The 26,924-nt window shown below is 36.8% G+C and overlaps 1 protein-coding gene across 5 annotated transcripts in view; it reads left to right on the top strand.

Moving 5' to 3' along the window:
- The window catches only part of BRINP3 (BMP/retinoic acid inducible neural specific 3), a 419,821-nt gene that overhangs the window by 326,337 nt on the left and 66,560 nt on the right, over nucleotides 1–26,924 (top strand). For all 5 annotated transcript variants that reach the window (XM_055144368.1, XM_055144369.1, XM_055144371.1 and 2 more), the window contains exon 7: nucleotides 10,618–10,840. In XM_055144368.1, the coding sequence (XP_055000343.1) occupies nucleotides 10,618–10,840 (223 nt within the window). The remainder of the gene's footprint in view (nucleotides 1–10,617; nucleotides 10,841–26,924) is intronic.

Here is a 26,924-nt window from a genome sequence, read left to right as displayed (position 1 = left end):
CACACAAAAGTGTGGCCACCCGGGTCGAGTCTCGGCAGAGCATGCGCTGGTATCGGCCCGAGACTTCCCAAGCGTCCTGCTGTTCCAAGTATATAGTGTTTTTTTTTCCCCCTCCCATTCCCTCGCCTCTAAGTTCGTGCCTGCTTAATAGACTTCATAATACGGTGGACACTGCACTGCGTTTCTCCCAGAAAAGGAAAAAGAACCGAGAAAGAAGGATATTTCCTCACCTCGGCCGGCGTGGGGCTTTGGCTTAGTTCAGTCTAAAGAAATAGCTGATACTTTGATTACCTTCAATATTTCAACAAAAAACTCAGCACTATTGTTTGGAGTTTCCCCCCACAGTAAGACCTGCTAAAAAGGAATCTTTTCACATTGCTGACAATCAAGAGATATTAGGTTTTGGATTTCTATATGAAGTCCAGGGGAAATTCTTTTATTAATTGCATCACTGCAATCTTTTACTACCCTTTTGTGGTGCTCACATAATGGAGGAGCCTGGAGAGAAGAACCGTGCCCCGTTGGCGGCGCATGGGCCAGTAGATCCGATCACACAGTTTGGAGGCATTTTGGGGGCGCTGCTCTTGTCCAAAGTAGTTCAGTTGCCTCCGGGGTTGAGCTCGTGAGACGGCAGAAAGGAGCGTACCCACATGGCGCTGTGCTTAAATATCGGCACAGGGCGGATCGGAAAGTCCCGCCCCCTTGGCTTTCCCGGGCTTCCCGCGGATTCCTGCATACTCTAAAAACCGGCAGTTGCCTCTCTGCATTCAATAAGAAAGAGTTGAGAGAGAAAAGACCATACCTCGCTGGAGGCGCTTGGGCCAGTAGCTCCAATCACACAGTTTGGAGGCATTTTCGGGGCTCTGCTCTTGTCAAAAGTAGTTCAGTTGCCTCTGGGGTCGAGCTCGCGCGGTGGCAGAAAGGAGCGTACCCACATGGCGCTGTGCTTCGAAGTTCCATTTTTTAAACTTCGCTTCCATTTGTTTCATCAGCACCATTGAATCACAGAAGATTGGTATTTTGAAAATAATAATCCTTTGATCCATGTATAAGAGATGCATTTTTATTTTCTCACACACTCTTTTATTTCTTTTTATAAATAATTTTTAATTTTATTTTTATAAACTTGTTCACAATAATTGATTACATTCAATATTTCAACACCAATCCCACCACCATTATTTTGAATTTTCCCACCGCCACCTAGGCCTGCCCCACAGGCAGATACTAAATAAATAATTTTGTATTGCTTGTTCTAAACAATTGGCTAAAAATATTTCAAAAAGGTTTCTTTAGATATAAGTGTGTGAAAATTGTATCTCATCTTGGAGCCATCAAGCCCCTGCATAGGAGATCATAAAGATGTTATTATAATTTGAGCCTTTGTGTGCTTATATATATTAATATATGATATATAAATATATTTATATAGAGATATAGATACATATATTTTTTTATCAAAGATCTGTTCTACCTTACACCCCATCAAATGTGGTATGCTATTCTTGGTATATCAGTGGCATAAAGTATGAGATGTTTCTCCTGGAATTCTAAAATTTTAAGTAGGATGCAAGAACTAGAGTCAATTTTTTTAACTGGATGATGATTTTGGGGTCTGGAGGCAACTTTGTGGCATACTGCTCTCTTTCAAGATTCATTTGTGAGTCTCTGGATCATGGCCACTAGTGCACTTAAGTGGTTCCCAGGGGCAGTTTGTGAGCTTGACTGCCAGGAAACTGGAAGCACAGGGACATGGGAGGAGGAACATATTCCTGACTCCATGGGTTTCAGTTATGAGTCCACATACCTGGGTTTTTCAGTGGATTCATTTTCGTGCATGGGGTACTTAGGGTGAGCCTGTGAAGGTCAGCCTTGAGAATAGAAGCTACTGAGTTCTGGAGGTTTGCAGCTGACAGGGTTCTTTGGGGGCAGGCTGAGGGGCATGCCTGCCCCTCTCCGAGGTACCCAAATAAAATCCACCTGGCGTGGGGTGGGGAGGCATCTCTGTGACCTGCTGTCCACTTCGAGATTCATTTGTGAGTCCCCTCTTTATTTCTAGTTTCTTTGTTAATGATTTATAATATGCTTCGTATGAGTCTTTTATCTCATTTGTTACACTCATACCTAGGTACTTGATCTCTTGAGGCACGATTGTAAATTTTTTTTAGTTTCTTATATTTTATTGTTTGCATGTAGAAAAGCCATTAATTTCTGTGCATGGATTTTGTAACCTGCCATTTTACTGTACAAGTCAATTGTCTCTATGAGATTTTTGTAGTGTATTTATGATTTTCTAAGTGTATGATCATGCCATCTGCAAATAATGAAAGTATGAGTTCTTTTCCAATCTGGAGGACCTTACTATCTCTTTCTTGCCTAAATGCTATAACAAGGGTTTCAAATAATATACTGAGTAGTGGTGAGAGTAGGCAAACTTATTGTGCCTCATAGTCATTGGAAGATTTCCATTTTCTTCACATTGAGTGTGATATTTACCATGGACTTGTGATAAATGGTTTTCGGTATAACTAAGAAAATTCCTTCAACCCCATTTCATTAAGTTTTTTTTTTTTTTAATCATGAATGGGCATTGGATTTTTGTCAAATGTTCTCTTTTCATCTATTATTATTATAATATGATTGTTATGCATTCTTATGTTAATATAGTACATTGATTCATTAGAATGTACTAAACCATCCTTGCATTCCTTTACTCCTACTTTGCTCAGTTTTACAATTTTTTCCATTATATTTGTCAGAAAGGAGGGTCTATCGTCTTTTTCTTGTATATGTGTATGATATTTTTGTCTTTCTATCACAATCCAGCCTCTGTCCCATTGGGGAAACACCACCCCAAAGCAGCCATGGTTGGGGGCTCTCCTCCCTTCTCCAACCCAGCCACTTTAAAGATACCCAATACAGATCAAGAGGAGCTCTCATTTCTTCCTCAATTGCTGGGAAGGCAGTAGTTTTTTTTTAATAATAAATTTATTTATTTTTAATTAATGAATCACCATGAGGGTACAGTTACAGATTTATACACATCTGTGCTTATGCTTCCCCCATACAAAGTTCGGGAACCCATCCCTTCACCAGTGCCCATACTCCACCACCAGTAAACCCAGCATCCCTCCCATCCTCCCCAATCCCATCTCCCCCCACCCCACCCTGTCACTGTGGCAGGGCATTCCCTTCTGTTCTCTCCCTCTAATTAGCTGTTGTGGTTTGCAATAAAGGTGTTGAGTGGCCACTGTGCTCAGTCTCTAGCCCTCATTCAGCCCGCAACTCCCTTCTCCCACATGGCCTTCGACTACATTATAGTTGGTGATCCCTTCTCTGAGTTGCCCTTTCCCCAGAATGTGAGGCCAGCCTCCTAGCCATGGAGTCAACCTCCTTATAGTTGTTTCTACAATTCTTGGGTGTTAGTCTCCCACTCTGTTATTCTATATGTCATAGATGAGTGCAATCTTTCTATGTCTGTCTCTCTCTTTCTGACTCATTTCACTTAGCATGAAACTTTTCATGCCGATCCACTTAAATAAAAAATTTGTGACCTCCTTTTTTCTAACAGCTGCATAGTATTCCATTGTATAGATGTACCAAAGTTTCCTCAACCAGTCATCCATTCTAGGACATTCGGGTTTTTTCCAGATTCTGGCTATTGTAAACAGTGCTGCGATGAACATACATGTGCAGATGCCATTTCGATTATACTTTTTTGCCTCTTTGGGATATATTCCCAGCAGTGGTATTGCTGGGTCAAATGGGAGCTCAATTTCTAATTTTTTGAGAATCGTCCATATTGTTTTCCAGAAGGGCTGAACCAGTCGGCATTCCCACCAGCAGTGTAGAAGGGTCCCTTTCTCCCCACATCCTCTCCAGCAGCGGTTGCTTTTGTTCTTTTGGATGTGTGCTAGTCTCTGTGGTGTGAGGTGGTATCTTGTGGTTGTTTTGATCTGCATCTCTCTGATGATTAGTGATGTAGAGCACTTTTTCATGTGCCTTTTGGCCATTCGTATTTCTTCTTTGGTAAAGTTTCTGTTCATTTCTTCACCCCATTTTTTGATGGGGTTGGATGTTTTCTTCTTGTAGAGTTCAACGAGTGCTTTATATACCATTGATATCAACCCCTTATTTGATGGGTATTGTGTAAATATCCTTTCCCATTCTGTGGATAGTCTTTGTATTCTGGTCACTGTATCTTTTGCGGTGCAGAAGCTTTTTAGTTTAATGTAGTCCCATTTGTTGATCTCTGTTTTTACTAGATTGCTTAGTTCTGTGTCACCTTTGAAGATACCTTTATCTTCAATATCATGGAGGGTTTTGCCGACCTTGTCTTCAATGTACCTTATGGTTTGTGGTCTAATGTTGAGGTCTTTAATCCATTTTGATCTGACTTTTGTGCATGGTGTCAGGTCAAGGTCTAAGCCCATTTTTCTGCATGTGGTTGTCCAGTTGTGCCAGCACCATTTGCTAAAGAGGCTTTCCTTGCTCCACTTCACATCTCTTGCTCCCTTATCAAAGATTAGATGGTCATACATTTGGGGTTGTGTGTAAGGGTATTCCACCCTATTCCATTGGTCTATGGCTCTGCCTTTGTTCCAGTACCATGCTGTTTTAATTGTTACTGCTTTGTAGTAAAGATTGAGGTTGGGGAGGGTGATGCCTCCCATCGTCTTTTTCCCAAGAATTGTCTTAGCTATACTTGGACGTTTGTTTTTCCATATGAATTTTAAGATTGCTTGATCCATTTCTTTGAAGAATGTCATGGGTATACTTATAGGGATCGCGTTGAATCTGTATAATGCTTTGGGGAGTATTGCCATTTTGACAACATTGATTCTCCCTATCCACGAGCAGGGTATATGTTTCCATTTCCTCATGTCCTCTTTGATTTCATGGAGTAGCGTTTTGTAGTTTTCTTTGTAGAGGTCTTTTACTTCCTTGGTTAAGCTGATTCCGAGGTACTTGATTTTCTGGGGCACGATTGTGAATGGGATTGCTTTTTGTATGTCCCTTTCCTCTGCCTCATTGTTTGCATATATGAAGGCCATGGATTTTTGGGTATTGATTTTGTAGCCTGCAACTTTACTGTATAAATCTATTGTTTCTAAGAGTTTCTTAGTAGAGGTTTTAGGCTTCTCTAGATATAGTATCATATCGTCTGCAAATAGTGAGAGTTTGATTTCTTCCTTTCCTATCTGGATGCCCTTAATCTCTTTTTCTTGTCTAATAGCTATCGCAAGTACTTCCAGTACTATATTGAAGAGGAGTGGTGAGAGTGGGCATCCTTGTCTTGTGCCTGATCTCAGAGGAAAGGCCCTTAGTTTTTCCCCGTTGAGGATAATGCTTGCCGTAGGCTTGTGATAGATGGCTTCGACTATCTTGAGGAAAGTTCCTCCAAACCCCATTTTGGCGAGGGTTTTCATCATGAAAGGATGTTGGATCTTGTCAAATGCTTTCTCTGCATCTATTGATATGATCATATGGTTTTTATCTTTGCTTTTATTGATATGGTGGATTATGTTGATTGATTTCCGAATGTTAAACCATCCTTGCATCCCCGGGATGAATCCCACTTGGTCGTGATGTATGATCTTTTTGTTGAGTTGTTGGATCCTATTTGCCAGTATTTTGTTGAGGATCTTCGCATCGGTGTTCATCAGGGATATTGGTCTGTAATTTTCTTTCTTAGTGGTGTCTTTGTTTGCTTTTGGTATTAGGGAGATGTGTGCTTCAGAGAAACTGTTTGGGAGATTTCCTGTTTTTTCAATTTCCTGGAAAAGTTTGAGGAAAACAGGCAGCAGGTCTTCTTTAAATGTTTGGAAGAATTCGCCAGTGAAACCATCTGGGCCTGGGCTTTTGTTTTTGGGGAGGTTTTTGATCACAGTTTCAATTTCCTTAACATTGATGGGTCTATTCAGGTATTCCAAGTCTTCTTTGTTCAGTCTTGGGAGATTGTAGGAATCGAGGAATCCATCCATTTCTTTTAGGTTCTCCTGTTTTGTGGCATATAGACTTTCGAAGAAGTCTCTAATGATCTTTTGAATCTCACTGGTTTCTGTTATGATGTCCCCCTTTTCATTTCTGATTTGATTTATTAGGGTTCTTTCTCTTTCTTTCCTTGTGAGTCTTGCTAGCGGTTTATCAATCTTGTTTATTTTCTCGAAGAACCAGCTCTTTGTTTCATTGATCTTTCGGATTGTCTTTTTGGTTTCCATGTCATTAATTTCTGCTCTAATTTTTATTATTTCTTTCCTTCGATCTGGTTTGGGTTCCTTTTTCTGGTCCTTTTCTAAGGTCTTTAGTCGTGAAGTCAGGCTGTCTATGTGGGCCCTTTCTTCCTTCCTGAGGAATGCTTGGAGAGCTATAAATTTTCCCCTTAACACGGCTTTAGCTGCGTCCCATAGGTTTTGACAGCTCTTGTCTTCATTCTCATTTGTTTCTAAGTATTTTTTGATTTCTTCTTTGATTTGGAAGGCAGTAGTTTTAATAAACTATTTTACTGATGTTAGAGTTAGGAAGCAAAGTTTCATTTTCGTTCTAAATACAAAGCTACTGTAGTAAAATTAACATGAAGATTATTGAGAAATTGTTACTATTTAAACATGTAAAAGAGATATTCTGGGTTATTGCTTAGTGGTAGATCTCATGAGTTCTTTGTGTAAGGCCCTAAGTTTGTTATCTGTCACTGAAAAACTTAGACATGAGTTTGTTCCAAATTAAAAAGATGTGTTGAATAAGAAAGAGGTAGAAATAAAGAGAAAGAGGGAGATAGAGATAATAAGAAAAAATTAACTTTAAAATTGTGATTAAATATCAAGTGTCAACTAGAGTTTACATCAGAGGGAAAAAAGGAGAGAAATCAACAGGCCTTGTTCATTTGTTTTTGAAAAAATAATGATTTTTAATGAACAAGTAGTAGTGGTCTAGAAAGCAAGCAGTGTATCTTTTTCAACTTATTGAAAACATATCACCTATACTAATCCTCTTTTTTCCACAGAATTCATTAATAACATACATCTCATTTGTATTATTATTGGCTTTATGTAAATTAGTTTGTGAAATCCACCAACCATAAATTCCCTCAATAGAAAATATTTATTATCATGGTTTGCTGTTATTATATTTTCCTCTAAAGTGTTCATGAATATATTGCACAAATATACTCAATTGATACATATTTAACAAAATTATATTTCAATATGAACACTGCTAAAAATGTAGACCTTTTATATTATATCTCCATTTGATCACTGCTAAGAATGTAGACCATTCAGAATGTAGAATTGAATTTACCTTTTCTTGCTTATTTTATGTGGTATTAATTTTATTATTTTAGAATTAAATTAAAACCCAAATAAGTCTAAGTCTTTTTTTATTTTAAAAGCAATCGTATATTATTTTCCACTTTGCATTGGATGAAAATTTTATATAAAATCCTTCAATCATATAGTTTCTCTTTTAATTTTTGAAAATACTATATTTATAAAATAATTCTAAATTGGTATTAAAATATTTATTCTAGGGGCTGGAGTGATAGCACAGTGGGTAGGGCGTTTGCCCTGCATGCAGCCGACCCAGGTTCGATTTCCAGCATCCCATATGGTCCCCTGAGCACGGCCAGGGGTAATTTCTGAGTGCAGAGCCAGGAGTGACCCCTGAGCATCGCTGGATGTGCCTCAACAAGCAAAAAAAAAATTATTCTATAAATAAGTAATTTACTAATTATTGAAAATAAAGCAAAGCTATCCCAAAAAATATTTCCAGAAATTCTGTTGTTTTGAAGTAAGAAGTTTTGATGCTACTTACGTTATTGTAGCCCTTGAAAATAGTTTTGCCATATATCAGTTTTAAAAACGAATTAAGATAAAAGTTTATCCAATATCACTGTCACAGACTAAAACATCTGTATGCTTTTACACAACAGGTGTCCAATAAATGTTTTGGGTGACTGTCAGTGTTGACTCTTAATGACTTCATAATGAAGTAATTATTCAAGTGTCATGTTGAAATTGTTTCTTAGAAATTACATTGTGACATTTTTCAGCTGACAAACTATTAGACACACTTTAGTGAAATTCAGTAAATTTTATTTTCAAATATTATTTAGTTTGACTAAAAAGGTTTTGATAACAAAATGTTCAGAGTGCAATAATAGCAAAATATGAAAATACTTAAAATATGTATACCCGAGAAAAAATATAGGCTTATCAAAAGTGTTCAAATAAATGATGACAATGAAATGAATGATTAGTTTTCAAACTAGTGGCATCTGCTCTGTGAATAATCCAAGGAATGCTTTCCAATTTCCATGCATCAATTCCTTTATTCAAAAGAGGGAATTTCTTAGAAGAGACATATGGTACTAAACAAAATGTAGGTTACTGTGAAATTGGAATTGTCAAATGAATCTCTTATTTATGCACTACTTATATAAGAGAATAATTTGAAGCATATAAAAATCCTTTAAAGTTATTCCCTAACTCTCCTGGTATAAATCATCCTTTGTTGTTTTGCAATGCTCAAAAGATATCAGGTCTCTTTATTTAGAAAAGAAGAAAAGACATTCCAATATTATTAATATAATTTTTATTTTTAAATATCATTTTCTAGTTGTGTGTGAACTAGTTTATATCTGGTATTGACATAATCCTAATGTAGAAAATACATATAATTTGTTTATTCAAATATGTGTATGTATTATTATGCTTTACGATAAGAAATGTGACTCAATATGACATATTCATATGAATGTCAATGATAATTGAAGGCTTTAAAATGCTAAAATGAGAACAATACTTTTGTTTTTCATTGTTTTTACACATAAGAAAGGGTTACTACACACTTTGCCTAAATTTAGTTAAATAATAATAGCTATACTTGTGCCTTTAAAATCAACTAGTTTTAAATGAATATATAAATTAAATGAAATGGAAATTTAAATCTGTTATTGATAATGTCACAGAAAAAATTTGGTTAACATCCACCATCATATACAGTTACAAATTCTTCATGTGATGAGAACTTTCCAAATATTGAACACAGTATCATTAACCATAGTGACAATAATGTACATTATATTGCCATTACTAAATTGATTACGTTTTTAAAGAAGATAATTCCAAATAAGTGATTACCAAATATAATCTATGCATGAATTTTAAATCATTTTATATTTTTTCTCAACACATATTTTAGCTCTTATTTCATGACAAATTAGAATATAGCTAGTTAAGGGTTTTTAGAGTGCATCATTAAATACAACTTTTTACTTTACAACTTTTTTCATTTATAAATACTTTTACTAATTTTATACACTATATGGTGAGTTAATGAAAATGCGTGAAAACATTTCCTTAATATGCAATGTTTGAATTGAGCTGTAGCACTAATGCCCAATATGAAAGCTACCTTATGACCACCATTCGTGGAGAGAACGTCCATTGAGCGATAAGTATCAACTGATTACTTAAAATTTAATTATTCTATTTCACTCTTATAAAGCACCTTCAATAGAACCTACCTTCATTTGCTAATTGAAAGAAATTTTAATAAGTTTTCTTTGGCTATATAAGATGAAAACAGAAAGTATGACACAGCATCACTGATTTTGTTACAATTTCTCGAGATAGGGCAACTTGAGGGTCAAGAGAGGAACAACCAAAACCAAATCCTTTCCTTGGGAACCACTTTACAGTGTTTGATAAATACAAGTTGTGTGTCTGCAAGCCATAGCTTATTTTTCTTTATGCTCCAATGAGTTTGTTTGATTTGGTAGGTTCTTCCTCTCCCCCCTGAACCACCGGGAGCATGCAAGGTATTTTCCAGATAAGTGAATAGGAATCGGTTCTTCACTTTATACCCATTAAGTTTATGATAGATTTCCAGGACACTCTAAATTTGGAAGTTCAATCTACTTTGCCATTAAAATAAGGCTATGAAGTATTTTAAATTTAACTTTAAATATCTGCTTAAATAGTATACTTTATTGTAGTGATAGCACAGTTGGTATGGTGTTAGCCTTGCACGAGGCTGACCTGGGTTCAATTCCTCTGTCCCTCTCAGAGATCCCGGCAAGCTACTGTGAGTATCCCACCCACACGGCAGAGCCTGGCAAGCTACCCGTGACATATTCAATATGCCAAAAGCAGTAACAACAAGTCTTACCATGGAGACGTTACTGGTACCCACTCGAGCAAATCAATGAACAATGGGATGACTGTGACAGTGACAGTGATTATTTAAGGCCACACTGAGCTGTGCTTAGGTACTACTGACAGGTTGATACTTAGGGAACTCACCTGGTGGTGCTTGGGGATTATTGGAAAACTCAAATCAAACTCGGAGATCTTACATGCAAAATATGATCTCCAGTGTGTCCAATTATTTCTTGAATCCATAATATTTGTATGATTATCATTCATTGAGTCTTACTTTAAGTGGAACAGAGTAAACAAGTAATCTTGGAACATCAAAATAATCCATCTACTTATTTGCAATTCACTAAAGCCAATTGCATTTCTGTTTTAATATTAGCATATTCTATGTGTCTAGGAGAAAGGGCAAGGCGCTTGTTTTCAAATTGAAATGTTTAATCTTCACTTTCTTTTCCAGATGAGTTTAAATTCTTTATGAAGAGGCTACCCATAAATTATTTTCTCAACACATCTACCATACTGCATTTGTGGACAATGGATTCTAATTTTCAGCGCCGCTATGAACAACTGGAGAACAGCATGAAGCAACTTTTCCTAAAGGCACAGAAAATTGTGCACAAGCTCTTTAGCCTTAGCAAGAGGTGTCATAAGCAACCTCTCATCAGTCTGCCGAGACAAAGGTAAGGCAACAATGATGATGTAAACAATTAACTTTGTTTTGAGAGTATCCTCAGTTTATTTTTAAATATAGTGTGGTGGTATTCATAGCACAGTGTTATTTATGCATCGTAGCACTGTCGTTCTGTTCGATTTTCTCGTTCGATTTGCTTGAGCGAGCACCAGTAATCTCCATTGTGAGACTTATTGTTTCTGTTTTTTTGGCATATCAAATATGCCATGGCTAGCTTGTCAGGCTCTGCCATATGGGCAGGATACTTTCAGTAGCTTGCCGGGCTTTCTGAGAGAGATGGAGGAATCGAACCCTGGTCAGCTGCATGCAAAGCAAACACCCTACCCACTGTGCTATTGCTCCAGTCCAGTGTTATTTATAAAAGTAGAAATTATTTGAAAGAAGTATGTTTTCTTGAGTATTTAAGGAGTAAATTGAAATAAATTTCCAGTGTGAAGACACAAGCAAATGCATATACTAGTGTTAGTATGTTTTTAAATTAAAAGTATCAACAAGTTATATGACAATCAGTAATACTCATTGCAGTGAACAGTAAAACTAAAATTTGACAATCATATTGCAAGGAGAACAGTAAGAAGAACTGGTAATATTTAAATAAAATACCTAATATTCATTTCATTTGACCAATCTTCAGAATACCATAAATTTCATCCAATGTAAATTCAAAACTTTTTGTGAAAAGTGTGTGTAAATTAGATGAATAGTGACATATTGATAGCATATTGGAGCTGGTATAATTTTAAGAAACAGCTTACTGATTTACTAGTTTAATATGTATTTACTCATTTGTGTGATTTTATAAAAATTGTTGTATACATTTATTAAAATTCAGGTTAAAATATACAAGAATAAATATCTGAGATAAATATGTCAGGAAAATACCAGAAATGTATATTTATATTAATTTTCTTTTTAATTGCTTCACTGTGAGGTACAGAATTACAAAGCTGCACATGATCAGGTTTTAGTCATACAGTGTTCCAACATCCATCCTTCCCCACTGTGCATTTTTCACCACTAATGTCCCTAGCTTTCCTCCTGCCACCCTGCCCACAGCCCATCTCTATGAAAGGTACTCCCCCCCACCCTCTCTCTCTCTCTCTCTCTCTCTCTCTCTACTCTTTGGGCCATTATAATTTGCAATACAGGTACTGAGAAGTTATCATATATATTTTTTTTACCTTTTTTCTTGTTGGTACTTTTTTCAGCACATAGTTCTTACCTAGAGGGTTTTTCCAACTATCTTTGTCAGATGGTCCCTTCTCTATTCCAACTGCCTTCTACCTCAGCCATGAACCAATCTTCCTGGTCATTGTTCCTACTGTCTATGGGTATCAGTCTCATATTATGCTTCAAAAAGAACAGGAGTAACTAATGCTAGTGTGGTTGTGGGGGAAAAAAGGGACGCTTGTTGGTGGGAATGCTGACTGATGTCTTTTTGGAAAACTCTATGGGCATTCCTCAAATAGCTAGAAATTGAACTTCCATATAACCAAGCTATACCTCTTCTGGCAGAATAATCAGAGACCCAAAAACACATAGCAGAAATATTATCTTCACTTCTGTGCTCATTGAACTCTGTTCACAATCGCCAAAATCTGCAAACAGCCCAAGTGCCTGAGAATAGGTGACTGATTAAAGAAACTATGATACATCTTGCTTTTAAGCTTGTTTTTAAGTCTCTGAATGTTGGCCAGTGATGGGATTACACACACCTGGGTTCCTCTGCTGGTACCTTCATGTGTGAGGCCTGTCTGAATGTGTGGAGAGGGGCCTTGAGCATGACTGTAGCTAGGTTCTGGGGGTCTTCGGCCGCCGGGAGCTCTGCTTGGGGTGGGGAGGGAAGCTGGAGCCTATCCCCTCCGAGGGGTCCTGGGGAAGACAGCCAGGCGTGCGGGCAAGAGACTCGCTTTGGGGCCACTCGATATCTTGTAGCCTACTTCTCCCTATAGGAGAGACTGGTAAGCTTCTGAGTTTCCTGCCCACATGGGACAGCCTTGCAAGCTTCCCATGGTGCATTCATATGCTAAATCCAGTAACAAGCTGGATCTCATTCCCCTGGCCCTGAAAGAACCTCCAGAGTGACACCGTTGGGAGGGCTGAGTCCAGGGAGACTTCTAAGATCTCAGGGAAAGGACGAATGGAGAGGTTACTGAGCCTGCTCCAAAAAATCGATGATTAACGGATTTTGTGATTCATGATGATACATCAAAACAATGGAATACTATGCAACTATTTGGAACAATGAAGTTTTGAAATTTGCTTATAAAAGGATGTACATGAACAATATCATGAGTTAAATGAGTTAAATGAGTTAAATGAGTCGGAAGGAGAGGTATAGACAGAATCATTGTACTCGTTTGTAGTCTATATATTAGGTTTTAAATGTTTGAATTTTGACTTAATACTTTAACTGTGGGGAAATCAATAATTGAGTTGCTTAAGTAAAAAAAAATAAAGCAAATGCATTAAAAACCTGTATTAGAAATATCAAATTGTGCAACTAGTCCTACAATATTTTGAGCTTTATCATATTTTTCCAAATAAAAACCAGTACATATTAGCAGTCCTGGGTGCATTCCAAAGCAGTCCTAAGTTATTCATCTCCAATAACTTACTTCATCTCTTCACTTAGAGTCATAAATTCACATATCATAAACATGTGTTATAATCCAAAATATAGAATGTTGTGGCTATTTTCTTCCATAGTGCTGTCAAAGTTCTTTCAGGATTATCCATATTATATCATATAACTGTATTATGGGTCTATCAAATCTTGTTCAGCCATGAATTATTTGATGGCCAATTGGTTATGTCCATTTTCGAGCTTGAATAGATAAAGTTGCTATGAATATTTAGGTCTAATTTTTTTTCTGTTGACACAGCTTTAATCTTTCCTGATATATACTAAAGAGTAGAAGCGGTAAGCTATAAAGTATGCAGCAGTTGGAGTTGCTGCCTGTACTGTTTAATAATCCTATCCTCCATGAGAGACATAATCAGCTACTCCAAGCTTTTACTGACACTGGGTTTCCCTTGACTTTACTCTCCCTAGAGCATATGAAACGATGATGTCTTTTGATCTTTAATAAACATATAGCCAAATCTTACATTTGAATACCAGTCCCATACCAAGTATATGATGTAAAAGTATAGCCTTTCTTTCTCTAAGACAGTTTTCAGACTTCTGTCTATTTTCCTCCCCACTCTATGAGTCTAGTTCAATGTCTTGCACTGTGTTAATCTGTTCAAAAATCTCTTTTTTTTAGGGAGGTTAGTGGTTTGGGGCCCAGCAGTAAAGTCAGGCCTTATTCCTGGGTCTGTGCTCAGGGATCACTCCTGGATCTCTGCTCAGGGATCATTCCCAGTGCTGCTGAGTGGATCATGAACAATGCTGTGTATTGTATCCAGAAGGAGCACATACATGTCAAATTCCCCAGCACATACTATCTATGTGGGTGAAGTGATTTTTAATCCTTTTTGAGGGGGCTTGGTGGGTGAGGCATATCAGGCAGTATTCAGAGCTTACTCCTGGCTCTGAAGTCAGATATCACTTCTGGGGTGATTCAGGGTAATATATTGGTTGCCAGTGACTGAACCCATGTCCGATATGCGACAAAAGTATGTTATCTGCTGAACTATCTCTCAGGCTTTTTCTTTTTTGAAAAGTCTTCCATATTATTTCCCTTAGTCCCTTTGTTCTCTTTGCATTTAGTAGGCATTTCTTCTTAGAAAGAAGTCTTTTGGCACTGTTTACAATAGCCAGAATCTGGAAAAAACCTGAGTGCCTAAGAACAGATGACTGGTTAAAGAAATTTTGGTACATCTATACAATGGAATACTATGCAGCTGTTAGAAAAAATGAAGTTATGAAATTTGCATATAAGTGAATCAACATGGAAAGTATCATGCTAAGTAAAATGAGTCAGAAAGAGAGGGACAGACATAGAAAGATTGCACTCATCTGTGGAATATAATATGGCAGAGTAGGAAAGTAATACTCAACAATAGTAGCATATAATACTACGAGGTTGGCTTCATGGCTTGGAAGCTAGCCTCACACGCTGGGGGAAAGTAATCCCAGATAGAGAAGGGAACACCAAGTAAAATGTGATTGGAAATCCCGAGCAGGAAGAGAGATGCACGCTGAAAGTAGACTAGAGACTAAACATGATGGCCACTCAATACCCCTATTGCAAACCACAACATTCAAAACGAGAGAGATAGAACAAACTGTTATGCTCTGCCACAGAGGCGGAGTGGGGTGGGGGGATGGGACAGGGGGGTGAGAGAGATACTAGGTTCATAAGTGGTGGAGAATGGACACTGGTGAAGGGATGGGCTCTCCAACATTGCATGAGGGAAAAACAGGCACGAAAATGTGTAAATCTGTAACTGTACCCTCACTGTGACTCACTAACTAAAAAATAAATAAATTATTTTTTTAAAAAAGAAAGAAGTCATTTGGGTTCTATACATAAAACTGTTTACTTTACTGTTTACTTTACTTTACTTCTTTAAAATTTAGTTATTTTTTAAAGCTTCTAACAAGTCTCACAATGGAGACATTACTGGTGCCTGACCAGCAAGTCAATAAACAACAGGACGGCAGTGCACAGTACTTGTATGTCCAACTAAGTTACATATGAATTTCTGTCATCACAGGAAATTGGAGCAAGATTCACATTAGCTTCTACTAGAAAGTTAGTTAGATATGTCATAATAGTAGAATATATGTAAGAAAATATGGAATTATTAAAGTTTAATAATGTTGACAGTAAATAAATGAGCAAAGTAAAGACATATTATTTGGAACTCAGCTCAAACTATAGAAATAAGTATTTGTTTTCAAAATTCTAAAGTAAATATATCAAATATTGCTAGAGGCTTTTGTTGACTCTCCTTTTCAATTTAGCATAATTCCTCTGGTGGCTATTACTCACCACACACACATGCACAGAGACAGGGTAGATGAAGTCTTATTGAATTTGGAATTTTTCCTATTTTCACTTTACTTTCACTAAAAATGAGAAAGTAAAGTGAAAATTTTTGTAGATAACTTAAGTAAAATTTAAGTAAAAATAAAAGCCCAAACATTTTGGCTTTTATTTTACCCATTTAAATAAATTAATATATAATGACATTAACCACCCCTCCATCCAAAAAAATATTTGGTGTAGTATAATTGGTTAGTAAGATAAGTTGAAAAAAAAGATGTTGTTTATAAGACTATATATTTTATAATTTGAAAGTGGAATTGGATAAACAATACCAGTGAATTAAACCACTTTTTGTTGTGTAACCATACAATTTTTCTCCATTTTTCACTTAAAATTATGCCATCCTAATAAATGGTTTTCATTCTATGATACTGTAAATATTTGATAAAAAGCAAAATGAGATTTTGAAACCTGCTACCTTGCCATTAATATACTTTTTTGATGCTTCCTATATAATGATGACAAGATTGAGGTTTCTCCACATATTTTAAGTGTAATTCTCCCATTTTCATAGAACATGGCATTCTGATTGATCTCACCCATTCTGCAAAAGATTCTCTTTTCCTTCTAGTGAATTCATTTGACATCAAACACCCTTTTATTATTTAACTAAATTCTGAAGCTTAAAATTTTCACAATACCATGAGTGTTTGCTATTCTAAAATGCTGAAGGTAATTAACAACATTTTAACTTAAAAATAAACAACATAGCAATTATAAAAAATCACTATATTTAACTCCTTAAAATTAATGTAACTATATTAATTTTTCTTCATCCATTCGGAGAGCCCAGCAAACTACTGAGAGTATCCTGCCCACATGGCAAGCTACTTGTGGCATATTCGATATGTCAAAAAGTCTCATACTAGAGATGTCACTGGTTTCCCACTCAAGTAAATCAATGAACAATGGGATGACAGTGATACAGTGCATATTAATTTTTGCTATTGTGCCTATATAGCACAGCGGGTAGGGCATTTGCCTTGCATGTGGCTGACCCAGTTTGATTCCTCCGTCCCTCTCGGAGAGCCCAGCAAACTACTGAGAGTATCCCACTCACATGACAGAGCCGGGCAAGCTACCCGTGGCATATTCAATATGTCAGGAACAGTAATAACTTTCACAATGAAGACGCTACTGGTGCCCACTTGAGCAAAGCAAACTGATGAACAACGGGATGACAGTGCTACAGTGCACACCTATTTCACGGAGTAGCAAGGGGGCATTGAAATATTACATGTAGTACCCTGTTTATAACAGTTTATAAAACATCTTTTTAAGGAAAAATATTTCTGATTCAAGTATTTGCAAGCCGTTGATATAAATATCTCTACCAGGTCTGATTCTAAAAGTACCAATGGTTATTGATGATCGTTGTGCAGCTGTCTTATTCAGCCATCATTGAAATATTTTATATTCTAAATACACGTCATATATAACAGTATGTTATGTCTTTGATTTCCATCATAAAGTACAACTGAATGAATATTTTACTCACAATTATCCAGATATATCACTGTACCACTGTCATCCTGTTGTTCGTTGATTTACTCGTCTCAATTTGTTCGTCTCTATTACACTCAGCCCTGAGATTTTAGCAGCCTCTCCTTACTTGTCTTTCCCAGTTATTGGAGGTTCTCTCAGGACCAGGGAAATGAGACCTATTGTTACTGGTTTTGGTATATCAAATATGCCACACGTAGGTTGCCAGGCTCTGCCCTGTGGGCGGGATTCTCTCAGTAGCTTGCCGGGCTGGCTCTCCAAGAGATATATATTTATATATGTATGTATATACAGTATGTATATATATATACATGTGCATATATAGGCATTTATATATGTATATATATACATATGGGTTACCATTTTTGGGATATGATTATGCCACGGGGAGCTTGCCAGGCTCTCCCAAGAGTGCAATAGATTCTCAGTAGCTTGTCAGGTTCTCCAAGAGGGAGAACTAGGCTATTAGATGTCTCCGCTTCCAGGAGCTTGGTTTTACAGTCTCTAGATGTTGGCCATTGATAGGATTATGTGGCACCAGGGGCAGTTTCTGGGTGTGACTGCTTAACTACTGAAAAATGGGGGATCTGGGTGGAAGAGGCCCAGTCCTTCTATATATCCAGATATATAGAGCCAAATATATATTTTACACTTTTACATAGCATATAAATATATTCATATGACATCTACACAGCAAAAATATGAATACTTAAAAGCCCCATGTGACAAAGTATGTGATGTGAGTGTGGGTGTGTGATGGGCATAATGAGGTTTATTAGCGTGTGCCGGTTTCTTCAGTTGGAGGGAGCATGTGTGAGGTGCCCTCTGTTGGCTGTCTGGGATGGAGCAATGAGCTTCAGACGTAGGTTCTAGCTTCTTCTACCCCTGACCTAGAATAATGACTAGGGGTGTTGCTGGGGGTGGGGGGGCAGGGAGAATTTACTGAAAGAATAAATGCAAATATTTGTTTCATTTTAAACTCTTTGCATCTTTTGAAGTTTGGTCATGTTTTTGTGACTAGAAATCAATTGTCAAAGCTTAAGTCCTACGTAATAGGACTTAGACAATAGACTATGCTAAAAACTGGTTTCTTTATCTGACCTTTCTCTGGAAGTCCCTGGAAGCTTCTTTATCAACACTGTGGAATAAGGCCCTAATGAACAACAACAAAAAAGAGTAGGGCTTTAAAAAAAAAAGCATGTTTTTTAAATGTGCTACTAAGAACATTTTTCAGTGCATATGTATTTTGGATATCTATACATACATTTTTATTTCCACAATCTTGCAGACTAGAAAGAAAATATATCAGTAAGTAGTTTAGTTGCACCATCTTGATCTATACCAATATATCAAGTTTTGCTTCAAAAATCATCAATACATATGTCAAAAAGATGGAAAAAAGAATAATGCTTTGGTATTTCTACAAAGGTGTCTTGTGTACATCCTGATAAGAACTTGCTTGACTTCATGGATGCTCTGTGAATGCTTCCCAATATCAATTTCAACTCTCCTCAGGACCTAATAGACCTCAAACACAAATTGGGCAACTATTCTAGAGTTATTTTTTTCCGTCTTTCATTGCAGCTCCTCTTTGTTTGCCAGTATACAAACCCTAGTTTTAGCCAAAAGTTCCTCAACATCCATGACATAAAGGAGTTAAAAGGAAAGTTAAGTAAGGAAGTGGAAGTGATGCATGAAATGAAATTTCTGAGCTGTTTCCTTAAAGGAAAAGAATTACATGCTTTTTTTAAATTTTGTTTTGTTTCGTTTAGCGGCCATACCTGGCTGTGCTCAGGGCTTACTCCTCAATGTGTGCTCAGGAAATCACTCCTAGTAGGGTCGAAGATCCCTTTTAACTCCTCTTTTACCCCCTAGCTAAAATCCAAAAATGATGGTTAAATGATTTTGAAAGAAGGTTATTAAGAATGTCAAGTTCTTGGTGCTAAAGAGATAGTACAGAGGGTAAAACGTGCTCCTTGCACACAGCCGAAGAACGTTTGATACCTGAAATGGCATGAGATTCCCTACTTCCAACCCAAGTGAGTTCTAATTGCAAAGTCAAGAGCAAGCTCTAAGCATAATCAGGTCTGAGCTAAGTACTCCCCCCAAATATATAAGTAGAATATAGAACTCCACCTTGTGGATGCTACAGTGTCATTTCTGGATTGTTTACATTTTTACTGCTATTTAAGAGAGTAACGAATTGTATTTTTTTCTAAGCCAGTATTATCTTACTTATACTACCACAGCCAAACTTCCATTCTAACTAATAAAAGGACCTTACTAAATGGCCTCCAAATCCTTTAATATTGCAAAATGTGTGTTTTAATTAAAATGGCATTTCTATATTAATGCAAAAACTTGGGCTGAGAGCAAGTTTATATGAAACATTAGGGAAAAGTCAGGATATTAGTTTTACTTACATTTATATGATACAAAAGAATTTTTATTATTTTTGTGTGTTACATCTCCTCCTGGATGACTCAGGGGCACATGCTGAGTAACAAGGAAGAAATAAATTAAAGTGTTTACTATTTAGATTTCTTCCTTCTATTACTTAGGATTGTAGAAGAAAGAACTGTATCACTGTCGACTCGTTGCTCATTGATTTGCTTGAGCGGACACCAGTAATGTCTCCATTTTTAGACTTGTTGTTACTATTTTTGGTATATTGAATACACCACAGGTAGCTTGCCAGGCTCTGCCGTGCAGGTGAGATAGCTTGTCGGGCTCTCTGAGAGGGGCGAAGGAATTGAAGCCGGGTTGGCCGCATGCATGGTGAATGCCCTACCCAGCCAGCAGCGGGTAGGGCATTCGTCTTGCACTCGACCAAGGTTCGATTTCTCCGCCCCTCTCGGAGAGCCCAGCTACCATGGCATATTCGATTTGCCAAAACCAGTAACAAGTCTCAAAATGGAGATGTTACTGGTGCCTGCTCGAGCAAATCGATGAGCAATGGGATGACAGTGACAGTAGAAGAAAGAACAATTTTGAAGTACCTATCATACAGGAGGTGCTTACATAATTAATGTCAGATAGCTACAAAATTTAAAAAAGTGTTTATTATGTAGGTCATTTGTAATACATTAGTGAATTTTGGGCAAAATAAGTTCTCAGATATTTCTGTCAAAACAAAATGTTCTCATAAAGATTATGGCATAAATTTTATAAGGAAAAATACACAATGTGCTTATATGAAATAACTCATGGTAAACTGGATTCTGATGCAAGGAAGACAGCAAAACATATTTTCAAGGAGAGGGAAGAAAGAAAATTGAATGAGAGTTTTTCTTTTTCTTTTTTGATGATACTAAACTCTACTACTAATACTAAATACATGTCAGAATAGCCAAATGTGTCATAAGATGATAGTGGTAAAGGTTTTCTGGCATTTTGGTGGTGGTGCAAGTACAGTCAATTTGTCCACTAAAAATAATAAGCTTTAACACTATTATAAACTGTGCTAGAGCCTTCTTCATCATTTTTATATCTTGCGGAAAGATCAAAGTAGCCAAAAGTAACCGTTTTCACCAAATATTCTACCATCACTAATTAGACATACAGTTTTGAAAGTCGTTAAAGGTCTTTCCATTTATTCGGTCTTTATACATTTTTGCTGAAAATAATTCATCAACAACTAATGCTTTTCAATGGACTGAAGAGATAGCACAGCGGGTAGGGCTTTTGCCTTGCACTCGGCCGACCCAGGTTCGATTCTTTTATCCCTCTCAGAGAGCCCGGCAAGCTACCAAGAGTATCCCACCCACATGGCAGAGCCTGGCAAGCTACCCGTGGAGTATTTGATATCCCCAAAACAGTAACAAGAACTCTCACAATGGAGACGTTACTGGTGCCCGCTCGAGCAAATCAATGAACAGCGCGATGACAGTCCTACAGTGCAGTGCTATGCTTTTCAATGTATATGCTAGCATTACTAGTCTCCAACATGAGGCATGCAAATAATGCAATTTTTTAAAAAAGTCTATTGAATTTTATAGTGTGCTCTTGCTTTCTTAGATATATTGATCACATGGAAGAACTCAAGAGCTTGTCACTTGGATGTTTTTAAGAGAAACAGCACTACAGAAAACAATGTATGCAAGAAAGCGGTCCCAATTCAACAACTGAGACTTTTCTAGATAACGCTTTTGTTAATATTGACTGAAGCAAAAGGCCCTCCCACTTTATGAAATTATAGAAGCATATATAGATATGTATTTTCAGATATGTGAGAATAGAGTTCATCAATTATAAGTTTTAAGTTAAAAGAAACACCTTATTGTATTATTTTAGCTTTACCTTCGTTTATTCTCTCATAAAAGGTTAAAGGAAGCCAATAGCCAAGTGGAATAATTTTCAACATAACACATACTCCATATAGATGGAGATTTGATTATTGTATTGGGGGCATGAATACGTAGGGAAATGACATTTCAGTACTCTGTCTACATCTTCTTAACATTAAAATAGTCATCTAAGGAAGATTTTCACTCTTGACACTTGTATTCCAGGAACATCAAGGACATAGAACACCTCTAGGACTTGTGTAATGATCATCTAGACTCAGTCAAAGACTTAATCTTATCAATAAAGTTGTGCAGATAATAGTCATGAATAAGGACCATCTTCTTGGTCACTCCACTTGGAATGAGTATCACTTAATTTAAACAATGAGGATGATTTATTTGATGTATTTAGACGTTGAGATTAATCATTGAGATTAAGTCTCAAATGATGATGTATTTGAGATTTAATACAAACTCTGTAACAAAGTGCATGGGTGGGATACTTGAATACAATGTCTTTATTTCCACTTCACGAAAGAATTCAAAATGATCCTTCATTGTCTCCCACTTAATAACCAGCATCTGGTGAGGTCTTCAGGATTATTGGCTTCTTCTTTATTTGAAGGCAGATGGTTTGCAGCTGCAATCAGCAGTGCTAAACGCTGACTGTTTTGCTCAGGGCTTACTCCTGGTGGTGCTGGAGAAGCTGTATGTAGTGTCGGCGAGCTAATCAACCTCATGTAAGGCAAGCACCTTAAATTTTATACTATCTTGCCAATCCTTATTTTATAAAACAATGTACGTAAACATATTGTAAATGGTTAAGAAATTGGAAACTGAAATTTTAAATTGTTTTTGGAAACCTGCAGTGTATACAAATCTCTAATGTACTACAATTAAATATGTATATCTGTTCGAATCAGGTGAAATTTGATTTTCTACAACAAAATGATCATTTTTCAGAACTAATAATTTCTCAATGTGTACACTTAGAAAGCACTCTTTAAATTGAATTATTTAAATAATATAAAGTTGTATTTGGTTAAAATATAGTTATTCCCAAGCACCAAAAATACTTAATAATTTACCTTATCTAATGATTTTGACTAGGTTTAGAGAGCTAGTACAGCAGGCTGGGTGTTTGCCTTGCATGTGGCGTGGCCAGTTTAGAACTCTGGCACCACATATAGTCGCAGCCAAAAATCACCACTAGTGACTCCTAAATGCAAAGCCAGGAGTAAACTCTTGAGAAAAACTAGTTTGGCATGAAAACCAAAAAAAATGGGTTTTGTTGTTAAAATAAATACCAAAATCCAGATAAATTTCACTAATATTGTTTTCAGTAAAAATGTTCTACTGGAGTTGTTTGAATGGTGTTTAATGGTTAATTTGTTAATATCATGTAAATGTTGTATATGATCTTCATAATTTACATAGTAAAGTTTATAATCTTGATGTAGAATACAGAAGATGTAACTTTTCAGTGCTTATAATTGCCTTACATGTATATATCACATTTATGAAAAAATATACATGTGTGCATGCATATGTACAACTTATAGTTTAATACTTTAATATAGTATTTATTGATATTTATATCATTGAAATCCATAAATACTTTCTCTGCACTTTAAACTAACATTTTTTTTAATGAGAAAATGTTGGGAGCCAGAGAAGTAGTACGGGAGATAAGGTACTTCCTTGCATGGAAACCACAGGGTTCTATCTTAGACACAGCATGTGGTTCCCAAACACTGCTAGGAGTAATCTCTGAGCACAGAGGCAGGATAATCCCTGAGCACCATCAATTGTGGTCCCCAAACCAATAATATAAAGAAAGAAAATGCTTTGTGACTCTACAAGGGAAAAACTATTACTAAGTATACACCAGCTTAGATTCCTTAGAAAAACTTTGAAGCCTTTCATTTCAGACAGTCACATCAAGTTAAAAAGTAAGTGAATAAATTTTTAAAAATCGATGCTAAATGAAATCAAAATTCCCTGTCTCACCATTACAATGCACTTCAGTAAAAACCAGAACAACACAAAATAACATTGATGTGACAAAGAACACAGTGGAAAATGAAGGTCAATTTGTTGTAGTTATTCTATTAAACACAGCAGGAAGACTTCACATAGGTCTCTCAAAGGAAACAAAAAGATCAAGAATAAGTAGCACCTTTTATTGAACGGAAGTGAAATTAGTTTATACAAGTAGGAAATCTCACTATAGTTATAAAAATCTAGAAAGATGAAAGAATATAAAAACAAAGCAGCTAACTTTAGGGATAGATACGTAGGCAGATACATAGATACACGGGGGTAAACAACATATACAAACATTTATACATATGTATATATACATATATATATTATATGTGTGTATAGTATGTAAGAAATGTATGTATATAATAGCACTGTAGCACTGTCATCCCGTTGTTCATCGATTTGTTTGAGTGGGCACCAGTAACGCCTCCATTGTGAGACATGTTGTTACTGCTTTTGGCATATCGGATACACGACGGGTAGCTTGCCAGGCTCTGCCATGGGGGCAGGATATCTCCGTATCTTGACAGGCTCTCCAAGAGGGATGGAGGAATCGAACCTGGGTCGTTTGCATGCAAGGCAAACACCCTACCCACTGTGCTATCACTCCAGCTTGTGTATATAATATTCTATTTAATATTATGTAAAACACATTCTCAACTTTATATTAAGAATGGTCCATAATTACGCTGTCACTATTTATTTTGGATTTATATCCTAATTTTAATTTTCACTAAAATGTATCACTTCACTTGTATTACTTGTCATCCCGTTGATCTTCGATTTGCTCAAGTGGGCGCCAGTAATGTCGCCATTTGTCCCTGTCGAGTGCTAGTGCAGCCCAATGATATCTGCTTGCTCCAGGAACAGGAAGAGCCTCAAATTGTTTATTCAGGGATTTGATGAAGAAATCTGACCATCTAGTTGGTGGGCAGCCATGCGGTCTTCTGACATCCCGTGGAATGCAGTCTATTCCAGCGGTCATCTCTGAATCGCATTACATGACCAGCACATCTGATTTTTGATGCCTTGGCAAACGAGACAGCGTCCCTGATTCTTGACTGTCGATGGAAGTCAGAACTCCGGATTCCTTCTCTCACTTGAGTGAGATGTGATACTCCTAGCATAGCTCTTTTCGTTCCTCTTTGGGATCCCCGAATAGCATTCTCATCCTGTTTGTGTAGGGCCCAGGTCTCTGAGGCGTATGTTAGTGCAGGAAGAACAGTGGAATCGAAAAGATGTGTCTGAAGTCGGAGGTCCTTCGTCCTCTTAACCACTTCTTTGATGATCTTGAAGGCATTCCACGCTGCTCTCATCCTCCTGCGCAGTTTACTAAAATGTAAATGTTTTTCAATCACAACTGAAGCTCTGAAGGATACATTTACATAAATGTGGAAAGGTTATATATGTGTGTATAATATGTAAGAAATAGAAATTAGGACAAAGCCTATTAATTTATGATTTGTTAGATCAATTCAAGTGAAACAATGAACAAGCTTTAGTTAGAGGAGATGCTCAGTGAATTACACCAACATCCTTCAAATCATATCTTGAGAGAAAGTGATGTTTTCTGGTGTGACTTGCTAATGAGAACTGTCACGATTCGCTAATTACTAGTTTACATGTATTAAGTACACACTGTGTGTCAGTCTTCCACCTGTTTGTCACTTTAAAAATTGACAAACTTCATTTAATCCAATGCTGAAGTGTAGTTAGTGCTATAACTCTAAAATTGTAAGTAAGGATTCAGAAGATTAGATCATTTAAGCAACAAGTACACAATTACCCAGTCAGTGTTTGAAAGGTAGCCTGTAAACTCAGACAATCTGGCTATAACGCTCTGGTGAATTCTTCAGTGCTAAAGAATTAAAAAAGCTATTGAGTCCATGGAAAAGCATGAATCCATTTAATGGATTATCAAGAAAACAAGAAAAGACACAAAAATTTGTAGTATCTTTAAATACAAAACCAACATTAAAACAGCAGCTGTTAGAGAAAACTAATTTGGTTTACTACAATAAAACAAAAGGAAATATTAAGGAATTCTGTAACATGAATTACAAACAAGAATATGGAATATGTATTAAAAAGTGGAAAGTGTGTGAACTTCATGAGATACATAAAAGTAGTTTCTATAATAAGAAAAATGATTCCTCTCTGATAGGAAAGATACAAAGAGATCCCTATTTGATAGGAAAGAAATCTCACCATGGACTCTGAGTAAGCTGATCTACAGACCCTTTTTAGAAACTCATAAATAAATTCTGAATGACATCCATGAGCCACAAACATTTCTTGGACACTATCCCCTGATGAGGCCTCCAGGGCAAACTCAGGAGGGGAATGGCAAGTGTTTTCCCGCCGAAGTTCCAACAGCAGCTCTCCTGCACCAAAGTCACCACCACCTCAGGGCTAAGCTCACAGAGAATCTAATCTGCTGACAACTTCAGATACATGGGTGTTTTTTTTTTTTTTAACTGAAAACTCCAGGCCTTTTCAGAGTCAGGATGAGTGCCATCTTCCCCACCTTCATGTACTTCTGGAAGCCCTGACTGTCACATCCATTTAATTCTGGAAGCTCAATATCCTGCCCAGTTAAATATTCTGGATTTTCCAGAGCACACAGTCACATTTGCAGCCACACTGCATCTCCAAACTCGAAAATTGACATCCCAGTAGTGGCACACCAGACTGAATGGAACATCGAATAGAAGCCAGGCAATCTTGACTAACAGAAACATTAACACAGAAGGGGCTTAACTTGTAGCAACAGCTTAGAAAACCCTCAGGCATGGACTTAATGTTCCCATGGTGAGATGCAACAATTTTCACAATTTTTCTTCCATGGCAATATTTTTTGAGCATTCCCTTAGCCCTTTATGGTAATAAACAATATAGAATAAAGTATAGTGGATCTGCTCTGGGGGCAGATTTGAGGGGCTGTTGGAAAACTACAGACAATAGAGAGGGAAGGTGGTGGTGGTGGTAGGATTGGGATAGGAGTATTGAATGCCTGTAACAAATTATCATGAATAACTCACTAAACCATGGTGTTTAAATAAACTAAAGTGTGTATGTGGGGATGGAGAGCTTCTTTTTCCTGTCAGTTAAATTCGAATGAAAATTGGCAAAATGTACAGAAATTTTTATAAAGAGGTATCATGAAGTATTGGATATGCAGTATGTTCTGAGTTGAAGTCAATCACTTGCAGCTGGCCCACTTTAGATTTTCCTCTTG

Source organism: Sorex araneus, chromosome 7 (assembly GCF_027595985.1).
Source record: "Sorex araneus isolate mSorAra2 chromosome 7, mSorAra2.pri, whole genome shotgun sequence".
NCBI lineage: Eukaryota > Metazoa > Chordata > Mammalia > Eulipotyphla > Soricidae > Sorex > Sorex araneus.
This window is presented reverse-complemented; position numbering and strand designations above follow the sequence as displayed.